The following is a 17,311-nucleotide window of genomic DNA, read 5'->3' on the forward strand; positions in this document are numbered from 1 at the left end:
CAGATATCGGCCTATAATTGGAAACATTATTTATATCGCCGTTTTTGAATAACACAGACACCCTAGCTCGTTTCATACTATCTGGAAAAGTCGCCGATTCTATTGCTAAATTGAAAATATGGACCAACGAGTGAATAAATGGAAAGTAATCTAAAACATATTTTATTGGCTTAATTTGTAAATTGTCGATATCTAATGCTTTGCTGTTACATAAATTTTTAATTATTGTAAACACCTCGTGTTGGTCATTTGGCTCCATAAATATGGTTTCTGTAATGCACTTATCTAGTGAATACCTGACTTCGGAGTCATCGGTGTGCGTAACACCTGCATTCACAAAATGAGTATTAAAGTGGTCTGCCAGTGCTTTGCCGCTTAATTCGCAATTTTTATAACTTATCGATTTTGGTACATTACTTTTAGTTTGACGACCTAAAACGCTATTTATTACTTTCCAAACCGCATCCGGACGTTTCCTGCTAATTTCGGAAAAAAGGCATTGATAGTAATCTATTTTCGCTTGCCTTAGTATTTTATTCAGTCTATTTCCTTTTGTCTTGAATTCCTTAAGTTTAATTTCTGATCTGGACTGTAGAAACGCATGGCAGAGGCGGTTCTTGCTTTTTATCATCTTGATATGCTCGCTCATAATCCACGGTTTTCGTATCTTTTTAGATTTCCTAACTTGCTTGAATGGGAAATGTGCAGTGTAGATGCGCACGAAAGCTTCAAGAAACTCGTTATATGCTTCGTTCACGTTTGTTTTTCTTAGCACAGAATCCCAACTGTGCGTACTTACAGCCAAACTGAATAAATCCAGTGCTTCATTAGAAATGTGTTGGTAAGTGATTAAATCAGTGTTTTGTTTGATAGTGTTTTCCAGTGCCTACACTATAAAGAAATCGTACCCGCAGTATGCACAGACGTTTCTATATTTGTAATGAGAAGGTCGAGGGCAGATGAGGTCGACTGAGTAACCCTTGTTGCTGTAGTGATCAGAGTGGCAAAGCCAGACGATAGTAGTAGACTGTTTAAATCATGCACATGCTTATTGTCGTCTAAAATATTTATGTTGAAGTCGCCTCCACAGACAAAATGAAGATTATTAAATGAGCAGTATTCTAGAAGCTTACCAAAACAACTAAAAAAATTCTCAATACTTCCGCTCGGAGGGCGGCATATTACTGATAAGACCCTTTTCTTTTCCTTGACAGTTAACATCTCGCAGTCAAGACTTATGAATGTAAATTCCGGCATCAATTCGTAATGGCAATTATTTTTGGTATAAAGAGCGACGCCTCCCCCTCGCCTATTCTGACGGTTTATGTAAAATGACGTATAACAATCAAGTCCGACGACATCGTAGCTGTGTTGAAACCAAGTTTCAGATATCATGATGACGTCGAACCGGAAAGAAAATTGGCTGAGAAGACAAGAGATACTGCCACTTTTGTAAACAGCGGAACGAGAATTAAAGTGCAGAACAGAGGTAAGCTTGTTATCTTGAAGGTGAACGTTTTGCGGTAGAACAAAATCAAAATATTCCATTTTGAACAGAAAAGGCAAAATCTAACGAAACACTAGCATATCTTTAAAAGGTCCTCGTCATGCTCTATTCTTACAATCGGTGTCTCGTCAGACTTTCTCGCGAAGATCTGGCCATTGTATGACCAGAAGGACTTCCATCCGTTGTCACGTTTCCTACCAATAGCAATTCCAAGCAGTCGCTTTAGGGTGCTCGTTCACGTAAATTTTCTGAGTGTTATCACTGCCAATGTCCTTGTTAGAAAGACGCGCTTTCTTGCTTTGTTAAGTACAGCATCACGCTTGGTCCGGGACTTAAACTGCACAATGATGTTCGATTTTTCAGGGTCTCGTATGGCCACACGGTGACATATTTCAATGTCAGTCTCAACAATCTCTTCTTTGATAGCCTTCCCGATTACTTGAACAGTGTCCAGCACACTTTCATCATCTGTACTCACGACGCCCTGTATCTCGAGATTTTTGTTTCTCGAGTACTGCTCAGAGCGCACAAACCGTTTTTCAAGCTCTCGTGCTTTGCATTCGAGGGCTTGACATCTTTTTTGAAGTGCTATATTTTCATTTCTAGTTTCCGTCTTGCGGTTTCCTCAGCACTCAGTTTTGCCTTCGGTTCCTCAACTGAAGCGTGACCGAACTCAATGCTCTGAATCCGATTTTTGTGCTCTACCTTCATTTCTCGGATCTCATTGCGCATGTCCCTTTCCAATGCCTCACGATGCTGCTTTAGTTGCTCTTTAAATTCCTGTTTCATTTGAGCAAGTTCAGCTTTAATATCTTCTCTTAGTTTAGTTATTTCCGTGGCCATACCCTATCAACACAAGTATTCACGTCACAAAATAAAAGCAAAATCAAATTGAAAGGCACAGAAAGCAGGCAGCGGCGACGATAAATTGTATGCTATAGTATTAGGGAGCTTTCTATGCACCAACCTGCAGCAAAAATGCAGACAAGCGTTCAGCGTTGCAGTAGATGCGTCGTCGCTGCTGCCAAGTGAAGTGAACTGCCGCGAAGCACTACTTTTTGAAGCTTTGGCGCTGTGACGTCGCCGCCGATGCCGTAGTTGATTGGCTCAGCTAACAGTAGTGCCTGCAGCTACCAGGAAAATCGTCGCCGTGTCCGCCACGTCACAGACAGGCTTGCAGACGAACTGGTGGGGGGCACAACTTGCAGCTTCGGAAACAGGGAATCTGCAGCAAAAATGCAGACAAGCGTTCAGCGTTGCAGTAGATGCGTCGTCGCTGCTGCCAAGTGACAATTGAAACGCGTGCACGAATTTCTGTCTAAAAACAATCTAGCTCTGCTTCCCGCAGAGCGATGGGACCTAAGTTTCCTGTTGAGCCTATGTCGTAAGCGCCAGAGCTATTCACATTAGTCAGAAACGTGTCAAAAGTCGCTGAAAGAAGTGAAGGCGTATATCGGCTGGCGCTGATATAGCCACAAGAGCAATGCTCTCGAGGCCGCCCTCGCCGTTGAAACGCGTGCACGAATTTCTGTCTAAAAACAATCTAGCTCTGCTTCCCGCAGATGAATAGGGCGAATCTCCTGTTATTTCCAATTGAATCGTCCAAAAAGAAGGCCGGCGATGCTTTAGAGTCTGTGTTTGTAAAGAAAGGCAACGTCCCGCTTATCAAAATAAGAACCGAAGCGATGAAGCTTTGGGAAAAAACATAACCTGGAAAAGTTAACTCTACAAATCGCGAATAAGGAAGCGCGTGGTCTTGAAATGTTTTTCGCAGTAATAAACCCAAGAACCGCAATAGCCACTGTGGATTATCGTGTCACAACGGGGTACATGGTAAAAATCAGTAGGAGTATTCTTTTTGAAGAGAAGTTGAAGGCAGCAGATGTAACTGACGCCTTTCTTACTAAGGGTTCAGATAATTGTCATAAAATTTCTCATATGACGATTGGCAATACCTTGAACGCTCTGTCCATAGACTTTAAGGATCTATATTATCTGCCTCACGAGGAGCTACTAATTTGCGTCCAAGAAGCTATTGACGGTTACGGTGAGCTCAAGTTTATTCATTCAGTTGTCATCTCTGTGCGAGGCTTTCTAGAGCTCCGTTCATTCTATCTGAGAAAAACGTTCTCCGAATGGGATTGAGAAGTGTTTATACAAAAACAAGGTATATGTATTTGGTCATGCATCGCGCCGATCTTAATGATCTCTATCTTGCCCGCAAAAGCAGAAAACTAAAGAGTGAGATCGTAGACAAACGTAATAAGTGTGTTCAGATACGTAGACGATTACTTCCTTTTTCTTGGAACCACGCCAGAGGCGTTCGTTCATGACGCTACACGCGTACTTGATATGTTCTCTGAGTGCATAGAATCGTTACCAATTGCACATGAAATGCGAGAAAAACGCACTTTTAGATTTCTCGACATCGCAGTATTTTTCGGAAGGAATCACGTGGGCTGGGAGTACGAGCCGAGGGCCAATAAGCCCCTACTGCCATTTTGAACGGGTCACTCGAAGGTCGTTAAACGGGGAAGCGGTAAATGAAGCGTAATGAACGCATTCCGACGTTCCTGTTCCCGTAAGTCTCGCGCCAGTTCCTTGGCACAAGCGGGCCGCCTAATGAGGGCCGGTTTTCCGCAGTCTGTTCTGATCACGGTGGTTTGCTCAAAACCGCGAAAAGCAGCCGTGGCAACGGGCTCTCGGGAGCGTTCCTAAAGGAGCGAGCGGAGCAAAAAGGCACAGTGATTCCGTACATGCATGATGTCTCACACAGGCTGAAAAAGATAGGCAACGAAGCCAACGTTGAGGTCGTCTTTTCGGTCCCCAACGAGCGTTCTGGACTATGCAGCTACCTTAATGTTAAGAGTCCAGACTCTCAGAAAACGCACAGTGAAAGTTATGCATAATGTGAGAGCAATGTCATGTACCGTCATCCTGTGGGAAAGCATACGTAGTAAAGACGGGGAAGCGCGCTAACGACCGGCTGCGTGCAAAGAATGCGAGAGCGGGAGGCGCAGGCCGCTTGGGCATCAGGAACTGCGGGTGCAAGCAACTGCAATGCAGTGTGAAGGCCGGCGCAAACGACGCGGGAGCAGCATCGGAGATCGCTAGGATGCGTGTGTTAGCACGGCACCTATTAAATTAATAAAGAAAGAAAGTGACTTTCCTAACAAAACGCGGACAGTGACCCGACGGCGATGACGTGTCTTCAGACCTCATCATCCTGCAGACTGTCATGGTATAAAAAACCGATTGTCAATAATCGATAACCCTAGTTGTACGTGCGTTTGCAAGTCCTTAGGGTTTTCACATTTTATTCCTTTCAAATGCGCCTGCGTACGTTGATTTCCAGCCTATTTATTCGTGTGACGCTTTCAGAAATAAATCAAATCTTGGAAGTTACCGGCGTGTCCGTGTCGTCCTCTTTCTGTCTTCTGTCATGTTTACCAATGCGCTAATATAGTCAAATGGATTACCACATGCCCAAGACTACGCTCGGTCAAGTATAAAAGGGGTACTTGTTTCCATAAGTCTGATTTAAGGATACGACAAATGTTTTCTCATGTCTTGCGGTAGCCTCATCAGATGACGTAATTGATGACGGCATGTGACGTAACTTTGCTACCGTTTGGTGCCGTGTCGTCAACACCCGATTTTTCGGCTCGTGAGACAATGGGGCTTTCGCTTCAATAAATGACACCTTTGTTCGTCGGCCGCGGCGGCTGCATTTTCGATGGAGGCGAAAATGTTTGAGGCCCGTGTACTTAGATTTAGGTGCACGTTAAAGAACCCCAGGTGGTCTAAATTTCCGGAGCCCTCCACTACGGCGTCTCTCATAATCATATCGTGGTTTTGGGACGTTAAACCCCAGATATTATTACCTTTGTTCGTCATCGCGGCTTCTTGTGCTGGCTGCACGTTCTCGGCATGCGTGCGTGGCGCCAAGCCACTACAGGTCACCCGCGTTGGTTCGGCACCGTTTGCATTCGATGTGTCTTAGCCGCCTTGCTAGGTTGCACATGTGCGCTACTCACGATATAGATATCTTTTTTTTTATTACATATCTATTATTTTGTTCCCTTTAGTAGCTGTAGTTAATTCTGCTATACTAACAACTGCGATGTTTTTCTATATTCCGTTTGCTTTTTTAGCGGCTTGTACTGTGCAGCTTCTGGCCCCAGTTCTCGATCAGCCTCATCGGTATTCTATCCGGTGCTGTTCCGAAACAGCTTCAATGTTTTCTTCTTTGCGTATTTTTTCCGTCCGCATTTTTTTTTCTGTGTAGGCTGCCGAGGATATAATTTTCCTGCATTGCGTTGCCTCAGCTCTGAACCGACTCCGCTGAGTTTGTACATCACTGCGTCTCTCTCTCGCAACTTGTTGCCCAGCCTTGTACAAAAATATTTACGACTTGAGTTTTCCTCGCTAAACAGTTTATGTGGATCTAAAAACAATTTAGGAGCTATTTGGTGCTTTTTCTCACGTACGCACGTAGTACTCGAAGCCATTGCCAAGTTTTGAAGTAATCATTTATTCTTTCAGCATAAATCGTGGATTCTGTGCGCATGTCTGTCAGTTTCCAACATACATCCTTGTTTTTTTTTTTTCATTTATACCTTCTCATTTAGGCTGGCGGCAATCCTCTCAATTATTTTCTTCGTTAGCTTCTCTCACGGCTAGGATGTGTTGGAGATACATGTATCTCAGGTCCTGTATTCGATAATGTTTGGTTGTCTTGTGTCAGTATCCTGAGACGTTCTGTGGGTGACTGTATTCTTGAGACAATGAGCAGCACATTGCAGTAACGCAAAAGAGACAGAACAGAAGTCGGAGAGGACTGGCGCTACTACAATACAGCACCGCCTGTCCTCTCCTTCCTCTCTTTCGTTTTAAATGCGAAGCATTTATTAGCGAACCTCTGGCACTTTGAGCGTTTCTATCTACGTATCTATCTATCTATCAATCTATCTAGCCGCCTACGTCTGGGTGCTCTCATGATCGCCTCCTTAACTTGGTGTAGACCAAAATTTGCATGGGAGGGTAAGAGGATTTGACGAATATGATTGCCGGGTCATGACATGAATAACGTTAAAATCCTGTCGCGTACGTCGTCAAACCCTTTCCACTAGACACGTGTGGCACATACCCGTTTACCACGGGCCGCGGTGTACGGGTATGCGCCACAGGTGATTGACAGTTTATATCTACCCAGGAACGGCGCGAACAGACATTGGTAACTTAAATGCTAGAGCGTCAACGAATGGAAAGAACGAAAATTAGGTCCCAGCAGGAATCGAACCCAGGAATTCTGCGTGGCGATCAGGTATTCCACCACTGAGCCACGCCAGGTCTGTAAACTGGTTTGGAAAAACAGCCTACGCAGGCGTAGTATCGGTGCAACGTAAATTGTGGTTGTGGTGCTGGCTATCTAATTTTACAAGAAAGCAATAAACACTACATGATACTCCTACGATGTGTACTCCTACGATACAGGCGTCATATCAGATTAACGTCTGTAGTTCCAGTGTTGGCTCCGCTTTCATAGCAGTCTAATAAACATTACGTTTGTATTGCTATGATTCAGCAAGCTATATTGAAGCATTGCTCGACCCCGGAGGAATATATTAAGGAAAGTTACATATGATATCCACATCACCTCACGGTAAAGTGCACTTCGTCCACCAGAACGACGCAGTGTCCTCTTCATTTCTTACAAGGCTGGGCGATGGCCTCATGCTGACCGAGGATGATGCCAGATTGATTGACAGCCGCTTTGTAGACTAGGCTACGTAGGCCACATACGCCCAGGTAGTCTACGAATACGACAAACACCATCCACTGATGTTGGTCTACGTAGCGCTATCCAGGCCTACCAGCCTCGACGGCCTATACCTCACCAACGCGAAGGGTGGCTTAAGGTTCCGACATGTCGCCGGCTCTGTCGACAGACAATTTGTCGACGAAATGATCGAGGCATCCACGAATTCCAACAGCTCTACTATACCACATACTTCACTACACATGGACCCCTCGTCACCACGATCACGACCGGATCCTATAACAAGTCATGACCAGCTGCTGGTGCTCACTGATCACGGTGATGATGCCCTTGTTCAAGAACTGTCAAGAACTTGCACACATGCCCACGGGTTCGTGAGACGTGCGTGCGTTCTCGGGACACGTATAAGCACTACATATCAGCTTACCGCTTCTGGTGTTGGTAATACCCACGTTGAAATTGGCAGCGTTACCCAACCGTAAACAACTGGTTATATAACACATATGCGGCTCTTCAACATATATATATGTGTGCTTATAACATTTATACAAATGTCTAGCGTCATTCTGTAACGTGTCGCTCAGTAAAAAAATGTTACGCCACACTCACCTACCCCCCGCATGCTTCGCATAACATCGACTCCCACGGTACGTGGGATCTGCCGAATTTTTTTTAATCAATTTTTGCGCTACTGCAATAGGCTCAGTAAGCACCAACTCACCCAAGAAGAAGTTATTCTGAGACACTGTTCGACGTATCGTGTGTACTAAGACACGATATGGCAAATTGGGCCGGTTCCAGTTTAATGCAGAAGATCACGCCATAACGCTATATTTTTTTTCTACTGTGAAAAAGAAAAGACGCGAATGGCAGATGCCGTGGAACGATGCTAACAATAATTATGAACTAGTGTCCCGATCGCATTTGTTCCGTGAAATATAGAAACTTCAGAAAGATCAAACCAGCCAAGTGCTCACAGCATAGCCTCTAACTAGCGTTATCCTTAGGAAAAAAATTCGGCAGATCCCACGTACCGTGGCAGTCGATGTTATGCGAAGCATGTGGCGGGTAGGTGGCTGGCGTAACTTTTTTTACTTAGCGACACGTTACAAAATGACGCTGAAGATTTGTATAAATTTTATACGCACACATATATATATATGTTAAATAGCCGCATATGCGTTATATAACCAGTTGTTTACGGTTGGATAACGCTGCCAATGGTAACTTGGGTATTGCCAACACCAGAAACGGTAAGCTGATATGTAGTGCTTATACGTGTCCCGAGAACGCATGCACGTTTCATGAACCCGTGTGCATGTGTGCAAAAAGTTATTGAGAGTTCTTGAACAAGGGCTTCATCACCGTGCTCAGTTAGCACCAGCAGCTGGTCATGACTTGTTGTAGGATCCGTTCGTGATCGTGGTGACGAGGGGTCCATGTGTAGGGAAGTATGTGGTATAGTAGAGCTGTTGGAATTCGTGGATGCCTCGGTCATTTCGTCGACAAATTGTCTGTCGACAGAGCGGCGACATGTCGGAACCTGAAGCCACCCTTCGCATTGGTGAGGTATAGGCCGTCGAGGCTGGTAGGCCAGGATAGTGCTACGTAGACCAACATCAGTGGATGGTGTTCGTCGTATTCGTAGACTATCTTGGCGTATGTGGCCTACGTAGCCTAGTCTACAAAGCGTCTGTCAATCAACCTGGCGTCTTCCTCGGTCAGCATGAGACCATCGCCCAGCCTCGTAAGAAATGAAGAGGACACTGCGTCGTTCTGGCGGACGAAGTGCACCTTACGCTGCGGGGATGTGGATATCGTATGCAACTTTCGTTAATGGATTCCTCCGGGGTCGAGCAATGCTTCAATATAGCTTGCTGAATCATAGAAATATAAACATAATGTTTATTAGACTGCTATAAATGCGGAGCCAACACTGGAACTACAGACGTTAATCTGATATGACGCCTGTATCGAAGGAGTACACATCGTAGGAGTATCATGTAGTGTTTATTGCTTTCTTGTAAATTTAGATAGCCAGCACCACAACCACAATTGACGTTGTACTGAAGTTGCGCCTGCGTAGGCTGTTTTTCCAAACCAGTTTATAGACTTCACTTCACTTCACTTTATTACCTTAAAGACCCCGGTGAGGGGGTATTACATAAGGGGTGGGTTAACAAATGGTGGTTACAGGGAGTGATCTTTATGACGAACAATATGCATTTATGTTTTGCGCAAAAGATGATGAACACGTGATGGCTGCAAGGTCACGGGGAAGGCCATTCCAGTCCACTGCTGTGCGAAGAAAAAATGAGGCAGCAAAAGTAGTAGTGCGAGCATGAGCGCGTGCGATTGAATAAGGATGGGTCGTGCGGTGAGATATGCGCGTCGGTGGAATGATGTAAGGTGCTTGATTGAGGGAACTGTGGAAAAACTTGTGAAACAAACACAGACTGGCGATGCGGCGACGCACAGAAAGATTAGCGACATCAATGTCACGTTTTAAGGATGATATGCTTATGTCGTATGAATATGAAGAATTAATGAACCTAGTGGCACGATTTTGTACAGATTCTAGTTCGTTTATTAAGTATGTCTGGTGCGGGCTCCAGATGGGCGCTGCATATTCTAGTTTGGGTCTGATGAGTGATTTGTAAGCCAGAAGTTTTATGTCTAGTGGTGCGTGACGCAAATGACGCTTTAGGAAACCGAGGGATCTGTTAGCGGATGATATGATGTTGTTGATGTGTGCGTTCCAGGAAAGGTCAGATGATAAGGTGACGCCTAGGTATTTATATGATTGAACTTGTTCAATAGTGGAATTAGAGATTAGGTATGAGAATGATGAAGGATTACGCTGGCGTTGAAATGAAACGAGTTTGCATTTAGTGGGATTAAGCTTCATTAACCAAAGATCGCACCACTGTTGCACGAGATTAAGATCCTGTTGGAGCGCAGCTTGATCAGATATGTTAGTAACTGTGCGATAGATGACGCAGTCGTCGGCAAATAAACGGATATGGGAAGATACATGGGCGGGAAGGTCATTAATGTATATTAGGAACAAGAGGGGTGCGAGTACAGATCCTTGGGGGACGCCGGATGTTACTGGGAGGGAGCTAGAGCGGGTATTTTTAATTGAGACAAACTGGGAGCGGTTTGTAAGAAATTGTGTGATCCATGCAAGAATGTTCGGGTGCAGGTTAAGCTGGGCAAGTTTTAGTAGTAGGCGTTTATGTGGCACTTTATCAAAGGCTTTTGCGAAGTCGAGAAAGATTGCATCGGTCTGAAAGTGACGGTCGAGATTAGAATGTAGATCATGAACAAATATAGCAAGTTGGGTTTCACAAGATAATGATTTACGAAATCCGTGTTGGGAGAAATGGAAAAAATTGTTAGTGTCAAGGAAGTGCATTATGTGAGAGTATATGACATGTTCCATTATTTTGCAAGGAACGCTTGTTAGGGAAATGGGTCGATAATTTAGGGGGGACTGTGTTACCTGATTTGTGGACCGGAATGACCTTTCCCTCCTTCCAGTCGTCTGGTAGAATTCCTGTTTCGAGTGACAGTGAGAACAGCATCGAAAAATACACTGCAATAATTTCTTTAGTATTTTTTTACAATTTGGAGTTAATACCGTCTACGCCAGCCGATGATGAAAGTTTTATTTTGTCAATGAGTGACGAAATGCCACCAACGGAAAATGCAACAGGGGCCATCTCTGGTAATGTCATAGTAGGTGGCGTAGGAAGCGGTACGTTGGCTTCTTTAGTGAACACGGATGAGAACGCGATGTTAAAGGTATCGGCACAATCAGCGTCGCTTACATCTTCATCTTTATCGTTTGTAAGTGTGATGTCCTGTGTTAGTTGCGGGTTTATGACCTTCCCAGAATTTTCTAGGGTTAGATTTTAGCATTTTAGATAAATCATTGTGATAGAATGTCTGTTTCGCTTTTCTAATTGCAGCATAATAAGTGTCTTCCGCAGCATAGTACTTGTCCCATGCGCATGCATTTCCATCATATTTCGCAGCTCGGAAGAGGCGCTTTTTTTCATTTTCGCCTGTTTTTAAGCTTTTGGAAAACCATGGTTTATTTTTATTGGCAATAAAGCTCACCGTGGGGATGAATTTATTAGTCAAGTCAGTTATCTTGTCCTTAAGCATTAGCCAGCTGTCATTAAGAGAACAGGAACCGAGATTAAATTCGAAATACGGCAGGAAATCTCTTAATTCATGATTAATTATTTCATAATTACCCTTATCGTACAAGTGAATTGTTTTGCGGAAGATGGGGCGTGTTTTTGGGGTGAAGTTAAATGTGGTATGAATGACTTTGTGATCGCTGATTTCGCGTAGGTATGCAATAGATTTTAGGCTTTCGGGGCTATTTGTTAGTATTAGGTCTAAAATGTTTGAGGATTCATTAGTGACGCGCGTTCGTTTGGTTAACTGTTGGATAAAGTTAAAGTTGAGGCAAACATCCACAAATTCCCTTGCTTCAGTATTTCCTGAAGTTGGAGTAGCCTGATTGAGCCAATTAATGGTGGGAAAGTTGAAATCCCCATAAAGCAGAATATGTGCGTTAGGGTGTTTATTTGTAAGCTGAGATAATATTTCGTTAAGTTTGCGGGCGAAATCTGGATCAGTTCGAGGGGGCCTATAGCATACGCCAAGTATTATTGCTTCGGGAGGGGCACGGCATAATACCCATAGTGATTCTAGTGACGAAGATGTGTTGATTAGAGAGCATGATAGTTCTTTTTTAGTGGTGATGAGTACGCCGCCGCCACGTGCGTTTTTGCGGTCGTGACGAAAGACGTTAAAATTTGGCAAGTCGGCCACTACCTCTGTATCTGAAATATCGTCACTGAGCCATGTTTCTGTTAGTATCAGTACACTACTGCCGGACGATTGCATTTGATTAGACAGGAGCACGCGTTTGGGAAGAAAACTACGTATGTTAGTGTAAAGTACAGAAAATGAAAGGTCAATTGCTTTTGCGTTTGTACGGGGCTGATGGCGTGCTTGCTGACGGCGACATGATCCCTACGATACGGCTCTGACAATTCCTGCCGCACTGTCAAAAATATATCGCTGGCCTCCAATGTGCAGGGTTTTGAAGCGTAATGAAAATGGCACGGATTTGCTCCTAGCAAAGGTAACAAGTTGTTTCCGTGCAGTTCGAACTGGACGCGTGAAGTCTTCGCCAATGCTGAGGTTTGTGCCTTTTAGTTTTGGGCCGTTCGAAAGGATAGATTCTTTAGTTTTGAAAGATGAAAGCTTAACGATAATGGGTCGTTTCCGGTTAGTGCTGTAACGTCCTAGACGATGCGCACGCTCTATGTCTTTAGTCACGACTGTAAGACCAAAGCTTTTAAGACAGTGGTCAATGATTATTTGTTCCGATTGAGCGTATGTTTCCTTCGGGTTGGTGTCAGGAAAACCGTAGAATATCAAGTTGTTGCGTCGGGAGCGGTTCTCGAGGTCGTCAAGGCGCTCTTCAATGTCACACATACGATGGGTTAGTTGGCCGGTCTTAGAGTTAAGGGCGTCTACTTCTGTTCGGAGAGCTAGAAGATTTTGGCAATGATTTTCTAAGTCTGTGAGGCGGGTGCTTAGATTAGCGATAGTGTTGGTTGTGCTTGTTAGCTGGGTTTTGAGGCTCTGCATCTCAGATATTAGTGTGGCCTGGCCGGCAGACAACTTTCTCAGTTCGTCGAGGACGACTTTGTCAGGGCCGGGGTTTGTCTCTACATCCCCCGATAGCAGTAGCAAGGCGCGTATGACATCGATACATTCAGAAATAAGTAAAAGGCAGCACTGTGGGCTTGGCAGCTGCACCAAAAAGTAATCACTTGATTTTTTAGTAGGTGCTTGATACGAACTACTAACCTGCATGATCAGGATGAACGGGTTAGCGGGCTGTGTAGTGGCACAGCCGCGAAGCCCACAGTGCGCAGTGGACGGTGGTTGCTGCTTTATAGGCTGCGCATAAGATGTTGTCGACGGCGATAGGGCAGCTGGATTGCTTTCGATGATCCACAGCAGGGGTGGGGGCGCTGCTGAATGTCCTGAAGCATGGGCGACAGGGAGGAGGCGAACGCAAGGTTCGCTTCCGTTGGTAGCAGGCACGAAGTTCCCAGAACTGGCAGACGAGGCTGTCAAAAAGGTAGGTACGAGCAGGCCGGCGATGATGCGGGCAAAAACCTGCATGATCAGGATGAACGGGTTAGCGGGCTGTGTAGTGGCACAGCCGCGAAGCCCACAGTGCGCGGTGGACGGTGGTTGCTGCTTTATAGGCTGCGCATAAGATGTTGTCGATGGCGATAGGGCAGCTGGATTGCTTTCGATGATCCACAGCAGGGGTGGGGGCGCTGCCGAATGTCCTGAAGCATGGGCGACAGGGAGGAGGCGAACGCAAGGTTCGCTTCCGTTGGTAGCAGGCACGAAGTTCCCCGAACTGGCAGACGAGGCTGTCAAAAAGGTAGGCACGAGCAGGCCGGCGATGATGCGGGCAAAAACCTGCATGATCAGGATGAACGGGTTAGCGGGCTGTGTAGTGGCACAGCCGCGAAGCCCACCTGGCGTGGCTCAGTGGTAGAATACCTGATTGCCACGCAGAATGCTTGGGTTCGATTCCTGCTGGGATCCTAATTTTCATTCTTTCCATTCGTTGAGTCAACGCTGCCGATGTTGGTTTTCCTGAACGCTCTAGCATTTAAGTTACCAATGTCTGTTCTCGCCGTTCCTGGGTAGATATAAACTGTCAATCACCTGTGGCGCATACCCGTACACCGCGGCCCGTGGTAAACGGGTATGTGCCACACGTGTCTAGTGGAAAGGGTTTGACGGCGTACGCGACAGGATTTTAACGTTATTCATATCATGAGCCGGCAATCATATTCGTCAAGTCCTCTTACCCTCCCATGCAAATTTTGGTCTACACCAAGTCAAGGAGGCGATCATGAGAGCAACCCCAGACGTAGGCGGCTAGATAGATAGATAGATAGATAGATACGTAGATAGAAACGCTCAAAGTGCCAGAGGTACGCTAAGAAATGCTTCGCATTTAATACGTTCTCAACATGTGCCATGTGTATTGCTGTTCTAGATAATTTGTTCACGTAAAATATACTGAACGCGGGAGAGGCGCGTTAGCTGGAACAGAAATGTATATCGCTGCAATTCCGAGTACCTAGATAGTACTTTGCCAGAGATCTTCCGTTTACTGCTAAATACCCGATCTCATGCGTCCTAACACTATTCGAAACGCAAAAGCAGGTGCTAAACAAGAAAGCAGGATGCCCCTGTGTTAGCACAATGCTTGCGTCAAAAAAATCTAAAAAGAGATATAAAAACAGCGCTAGCGCGTGGGGCAGTCCGGAAGCAACGGATTCGAGAACAAAACATTCCCTCTGTCTCTTCATTTTTGTCAGTGTTGCCATCATGTTGCACGTCTGTCTATCTGGATGCTTTACATGAGTGGTTCCCTCAGTCTACGCATCAATGGTGCGTTGCCGCCAGCAATTTTTTAAATTTATCTTATACGTAGCCCAAAGAGTAAAGACATCGCGCACGAGGACGCTCCCACGCTCGCTGTGTTCAAGTATGCGAAATTATTTTCGCAGCTATCTTCGCGCAATTAAAATAATTTAAATGGTGCGAGCTAACTTATGTCCTCTTGAAACAAGGTTGTGAAAAGGAAGCCTTTGTAATCACAAATTTGCTCCCAATGCGAGAATGCATTTATTTGCAGTATACGAGGATGCAATCGTCAGGCATTGTGCTAGGCATGGGCGAAGAAATCATCTAGGAGGGTGCGTCACGTGACATCGTTGAAGGCCAGCCATTAAGAAATGCAACATGAGCATGCTGGGAATTCTACCATGAGCTCTAGGATGCAGCGGCTTCCGAGATGGTTGGCTTGTGCATGCTAGGGCGCTCCCTCCTAAGTTTTTTTTTCTTTTTCCTCCATCCTACAAAGCGCCGTGTGTGACAGCTATCAGTGCAAAACCTTTTCTCTTTTCATACGATAACAATTATATGGACACTCTACGCTGGTTTTTGCCGTCGCCGTCAGGACTTATATATGTACAGGCTGTTTCACACATAGGGGAAAACTCGGAGCACGTTGCAAAGCACTGCGAGTTTTCCCTTAAGTGTGAAACAGCCTGTACATGTGTATATATATATATATATATATATATATATATATATATATATATATATATATATATATACATATACCACACAAGCTACAAAGAAAAATAATTCAGAAAATTTTTTCCGAAGCGCGGAATCGAACGGGCGACCTCTCGCTCCGCAGCGAGTGGCGTTAGGCGGATAGGCCACGAAGCGTGTCTTCCACCATGCTAATTGCGAGCTATTCATATACACCATTTGCTTCAGCTTGCTTTCTTGGTCACCAGCGAGATGGCGCGAAAGCGCGAGGGGGCGCGCTTTAAAGTCGTCGCCCCGCTCGTTGCGATGCGGTCGTGCCTCCTGCGTAGCAAGGCGCACTTTGCCCTACAGGGCGTGGTCGCCATTGTGCGCGTTAATTTCGTAAGGGGGTGGTTCGTATGTCTTGTCCTTTCACCGCGATGTCCGCGCTGTTACACAGCGCACGAAGGTCACTTCGCTCGCTGCAGCGGTCGCGTTTGCGAAAGGAGCGCGCTGTTCAAATAGAAAAATCACAGCATATCCACGTGGTGAATGATGATGAGTGGGGCGAAGCGAATTCGCGCTGCAGCACGGCGATGGCATTGGCGCGAGCGTGGTCCTTCTTGATGGAAGATATTGTGACTAAATTGTTTGAGAACCACGATCTGTTGCACACACCGCAACTATGGCCGAAACTATTATCAAGGAAGTCCCGCTGGAAGCGCGCGTCGGCGCCTTCGGGCAGAGCCCGCCTGATGCGTTTTGCAGCCACTTCACGTGCTCGCACAGCCTCGGGCTCTGCCTGCCGGTACGCGCGCTTTCTCGCCGCTTCACGGTCCTTCACATTTTGAAGATCCGATTCGCGCCGCAGCCGTGCAGCTTCGGCCTCGCGGGCTCAAACGGCGGGGTCCTTGCGCCGCAGCCCTGCAGCTTGTCGAGCAGCGTCGGCCTCGCGGGCTCGAACGGCGGGGTCTTCTCGCCGCAGCCGTGCAGCTTGTCGAGCAGCTTCGGCTTAGCGGGCTCTAACGGCGGAATCTGCTCCGCGGCGTCGACGTGCAGCTTCGGCCTCGCGGGCTCTCACCTCAGGATTCTGTCTGCGAGCGCGCGCTGCCGCCGCCTTCCGCGCCCTCCGTTCCGCAGCCTTGTCTTCCATATGGCCACTCCAAGCTAAAGAGAAAGCGTGCCAAGAGGGAGCCTCATGGAGCGTTACTTCTGAAATGTTGTCTTCGGGTGTCGTTGAAAACACCAGACGTAGTAAAGAAGGAAGAACGCCACACAGGCGAACACGCACGAGAGTGTCACTCGTCAACGTCGCCTTCTTCTTCTACTGCATACCAGAACGCGCGCAGTAAAGAAGGAAGAACGCCACACAGGCGAACACGCACGAGAGTCTCACTCGTCAACGTCGTCTTCTTCTTCTACTGCATACCAGAACGCGCGCAGTAAAGAAGAAAGAATGCCACACAGGCGAACACGCACGAGAGTCTCACTCGTCAACGTCGTCTTCTTCTTCTACTGCATACCAGAACGCGCGCAGTAAAGAAGAAAGAATGCCACACAGGCGAACACGCACGAGAGTCTCACTCGTCAACGTCGTCTTCTTCTTCTGCTGCATACCAGAACGCGCGCAGTAAAGAAGAAAGAATACCACACAGGCGAACACGCACGAGAGTCTCACTCGTCAACGTCGTCTTCTTCTACTGCATACCAGAATGCGCGCTTCTCACGAGCTAGAGGTGGCTACTACAACGCTACAAACGCAGGATGGACAGACCCATGGCATAAAGAGCTTCGCCCCTAAAAAAGTAACAACTGTGATAGTTGTTAGTTCGCGCTCGCCTTGTCTATACATG

At 46.1% G+C, this 17,311-nt stretch overlaps 1 protein-coding gene across 1 annotated transcript; it reads right to left on the bottom strand.

Moving 5' to 3' along the window:
• Window positions 1-12,301: 12,301 nt before the first annotated feature.
• On the bottom strand, window positions 12,302-13,873 carry LOC119381477 (uncharacterized). The gene has a single exon (XM_037649274.2). The coding sequence runs from the start codon at window positions 13,824-13,826 to the stop codon at window positions 12,345-12,347; it is 1,482 nt and encodes a 493-aa protein (XP_037505202.1). The 5' UTR covers window positions 13,827-13,873; the 3' UTR covers window positions 12,302-12,344.
• Window positions 13,874-17,311: the final 3,438 nt, after the last annotated feature.

Source organism: Rhipicephalus sanguineus, chromosome 2 (genome assembly GCF_013339695.2).
Source record: "Rhipicephalus sanguineus isolate Rsan-2018 chromosome 2, BIME_Rsan_1.4, whole genome shotgun sequence".
Classification (NCBI taxonomy): domain Eukaryota; kingdom Metazoa; phylum Arthropoda; class Arachnida; order Ixodida; family Ixodidae; genus Rhipicephalus; species Rhipicephalus sanguineus.